The 4,143-nt window shown below is 42.0% G+C and overlaps 1 protein-coding gene across 39 annotated transcripts in view; it reads left to right on the top strand.

Annotated features, from left to right (window-relative positions):
- The window catches only part of NEB (nebulin), a 133,325-nt gene that overhangs the window by 5,213 nt on the left and 123,969 nt on the right, over nt 1-4,143 (top strand). For all 39 annotated transcript variants that reach the window (XM_009318966.1, XM_009319003.1, XM_009319001.1 and 36 more), the window contains one exon: nt 2,357-2,401. In XM_009318966.1, the coding sequence (XP_009317241.1) occupies nt 2,357-2,401 (45 nt within the window). The remainder of the gene's footprint in view (nt 1-2,356; nt 2,402-4,143) is intronic.

The raw sequence follows: 4,143 nt of genomic DNA, 5'->3' as shown, positions 1-4,143 counted from the left end.
GGCTCCGGTCCGAGCTGGCTCCGGCGCCTCCGGCTCCCGGCCGCTGTGGGGAAAGCGAAGCTGCCAGCGGGGGAGCAAAGCCCACAGAGCGCTGCAGGCAGGGACATAGCCCTTGTTGCCTCTCCAGTGGGAGCTGTGTTCTGGTCAGGTCACTCGGTTGCACTGCAGGTTGCTGAAGGAAGAGGTGAGCAGGCTTTGCGCCATCGTGGAAGATGAAGAAGAGGCTGACAGCGCCTTCATGAAAAGCAAGAGGCAGAGCCACACATGGCAAGAAGGAGTGCCAGTTGGAGACCCTGGTTAAATGGGTGATGGAAGGTGGCCGTCAGGATGGAGAAGGCAGGAAGCTCATGGTTTCCAGCAACAGGAGGAAGGTTTGTGCTCCACCTGCAGATCTGCCACTTCAGAGTAGAAGTTCTTTAGGCAGGTGGAGACAGCCTCACAGGCAGAGCCCCTGTTCTTATGGATGGCTTTGACCACCCCGGTATCTGCTGGAAGGGCCTATGGCTGGGCACAAGCAACCTAGGAAATTTCTGGAAAGTACTGAAGATAAATTTCTTGGTGCAGTCGATTGATGAACTAACTAGGAGAGATGCTCTGCTGGACATGCTACTCACAAACAAGAAAGAACCAGTGGAAGATGCAAAGGTCAAGGGCAGCTATGGGTGCAGTGACCACGAGACTGTGGAGTAGAAGATTCAGAGAGGAGTGAGCAAGATAAACAGAATTACAATCCCAGACTTCAGAAGAGCAGATTTGGGCCTGTTCAGGGACCTGCTTGGGAAGATCCCATGGGAAACAGCCCTGGAGGGCAAAGGGGCCCAGGGGAGCTCGGTGATCCTCAAGAACAATTTTCTCAGAGCACAAGAATGGTTCAGTCCAATGTGCAGAAGTTGAACACAGCAGAAGGCTGGTATGGATGAACAGGGAGCTCCTGACTGAGCTCAAACACAAAAAAAGAAGTATACTGATAGTGGAAGCAGGAGCAGGCCACTTGGGAGGAACATAAAGACATAAGACATTATAAACTCCATTCCTACATGCATGGGCAAAGGTCAGCTGGAGTTGAAGCCAGCAAGGGAAGTGAAGAACAGCAAGAAAGTTTTCTGCAAGTGCCATCAGCAGCAAAAGGAAAGCTAAGAGAGTGTGGGACCATAGTACAGTGGGCAGGGAAGCTAGTGACAAGGAACAGGCAAAATGCTGAGGTACATGAAGCCTTTTTTGCCTCAGGTTTGATAAGGCTTGTCCTATGGTCTTCGACATCTCTGAGCTTCCTAGCAGAGATGTGGGAGTGAAGTAGTAGCCACAGCAGAGGAAGACAGAGTTAGGGATGACTTTTACCCACTGGGATGTACATAGTTCTGTGGGACCAGAGGGGATTGATCCAGGGGTGCTGAGGGAACAGGCTGATGACATTGCAAGGCTGCTGTCATCTTTGAAAGCTCATAGTGATGCAAGGATGTTCCTGGCGACTGGAGAAAGACAGATGTCATACCCATCTTCAAGAAAGGCAAGCAGGAAAATCCAGGGAACTACAGGCTGGTCAACCTCACTTCAGTCCTGGGGAAGGCTATGGAGCAAATTGTTTTAGAAGCTATTTCTAAACATGTGAAAGACATGAAGGTCATGGGGAGCAGTGAACATTGATTTATCAAGGGCAAATCATGGCTGACCAAACTCATTGCTTTTTATAATGAGTTCATCGCTGCTATGGACAAGGGGGAGACCAGTCAATGTTGCATACGATACCAGTGAATGTTGCATACCTTGACTACTTTAGGAAGACCTCTGAAACAGTCTCCCATAGTTTTCTTATCACCAAATTAATGAGATGTGGGATGGATAAGTGGACAATAAAGTGGGTAGAAAATTGACTGGGCTGCTGAGCTCAGAATTGTGATCAGTAGTACAAAGTCTAGCTGGCAGCCAGTAATTATTGGTGTCCTTTAAGGATCTGTAGGTAGGAACAACTCCGAGGGCAGCCTTGGAGAAAGAAACACTACAGTCCTCTCAGCCTATTACCAAACACTTGGAAAATCCTGGTTTTTGGAATGCTGATTCTTTCTTTTAGTGTGGTCATCATTGTCTTCCCTTTTGTGGGTAAAATTAGATAACGATCCTTCACTAATTACTTGGGAGGATGAGTAATTGAGGACGGTATTAAAAAAATCCAGTCATTAATGCAAAAAATGAACAGGTGTTCAGAATTACCAAGGATGCACATGTGACTACATAGGTGCCTATGAACTACAGTCCTATTTCTCCAGAAGTGTGTTTTTAAAACAGCTCAGCAGAAGCTACAATTTGCTATTCTGTATGATCTGGCCTAACAATTATTTTTTTTCTCTTTTTTTAATAGTACTACATTGAAGAGACAATCATTGAGGAGGGTGAACCACATGAGGTAAAGGTCCCTGTGACATTGCATGTGGTGTATATATGCATGTAATTAATGCATAATGCTAAATTAGTGGCCTTTTGTATTCTGAGGACTAATTTTTCATATTAAACACACAAATATCAGTGAGCAGTTGCTTCTTAATACTTTATTTCCTCTGCAAGACCCCGTTGTGGGATGATCTAAAGGACTCCTACCTTGTTCTGAGTATCCTATCTGCCATTCTTTGGTTTCCATTAGAAGGGATTGTGGATGTGTCCATCAGAAATGGACTGTGCTAATTTCTGTCTTGCCCTGTGTCTTGCTGATAGTCTTCCATTTGCTCTTGCCCAGCAGCTGTTTGCACCGGAGCTGACAAAGTGAAGCAACAGGTTACGTTAATAACAAGAAACACAGGCAGGAAGATTACTTGGGTAACATGTTGACAGAAGCCAGTCATTAGTGTTAAAGATGAACAGAATTATCAAGGATGTGAATGTGACTAGATACATACATATGAACAACAGGCAGATACATGCATTATACTTAAGCTTGTTAGGAAGAGAAATATAAAAAGATTCTGCCTGAAACCAGTTTACATGTATCAGTTCTGTTCCCTTCACCTTGTGTAATTTCACCAAAAAGTGGTGGTTTGCAGATTTTTTTTTTTAATGTCATTGGTAACAAATATTTGAGTCACCAAGGAGTTATTACCATAATTTGAAATTCTACTTATAATACAGATATAACCCAACTCTCTGCTATGTTACCATGAAATATTCTTTATGGCATAGGCTTATGCGGAAACAAAAACTTAATGTTTCACTTTGTGAGTGTGTTTCCTTCCAAAGAAAGGATCTGTTCCCAAAGTCTTCCTGTATTTTTAATTTAATAAATACGATTTGATTAATACTGTTTGAGTGAGTAATCTAGGACTACACTTTTGAAGGAAGTGCCATCTTATTATTTTACGATTAATTCATCCACTGCGTTCATCAAATGTTCTAAAATCTGTAGCCAGACTGGATTTAAAGGGAGCAATAGCATGACTGATTATTTCTGTATCTGATTTGCATCAGTTTTTGAAAACAGTGTTGTGGAATGAAGAATTACATACGAGTATGAATGTCTTTCTAGCTAATGTGTTTAGACCTTTAGTCTAACGCTTTAGTGTCATGTGGTCCTACGAGTTATATGAAAATAAAAGCATTATTTTGCACAAAATGCCGTATTTTCAGAATCAAGCCTCTCCAAGTTTTAGAAATACATTACAACTTTTTATAAAAGCACATAGCTTCACTGTTTTGTTATAAAGCTAACAGCAGGTAGTGCTGTTCACAGTGTTCGCCTAGACAGGTTTCAAACTCTCCAGTGCTTTCAGTGCCAAAACTTAGATGAATACTTGTATGTTTGAAAAGGGTTGTGAGAGACACTTGTGGCGGTGCTGAAGTAACTAATAACACCTTGGGACAGCATTAGTGAAATGCAATTAATGTTCACGTAAATTACAAAAGGTTTGTTTACTAAGTTTTGTATACTTCTCAATTTAGTGATTAATGCTTGGTGCATTTTCTGGTCTGCCTCATACTAATGCAAATAGCTATCAGAAATCTCAGCTTCATGCGTTCCCTTTTAAAGGTGCTTTTTTTTTGAAGCTAATTCATATGAAATAAAACTTGGCACTTATTCAGGTGATTTTGGAGCACATTTTTAAGTTGTAATAATTATTTTTAAAAGCTTTTAGTTAGAATCTTAGTATTAAAATTATT

The sequence above is a fragment of the Pygoscelis adeliae genome, unplaced genomic scaffold (genome assembly GCF_000699105.1).
Source record: "Pygoscelis adeliae isolate BGI_AS28 unplaced genomic scaffold, ASM69910v1 Scaffold222, whole genome shotgun sequence".
In the NCBI taxonomy this organism is placed as follows: domain Eukaryota; kingdom Metazoa; phylum Chordata; class Aves; order Sphenisciformes; family Spheniscidae; genus Pygoscelis; species Pygoscelis adeliae.
This window is presented reverse-complemented; position numbering and strand designations above follow the sequence as displayed.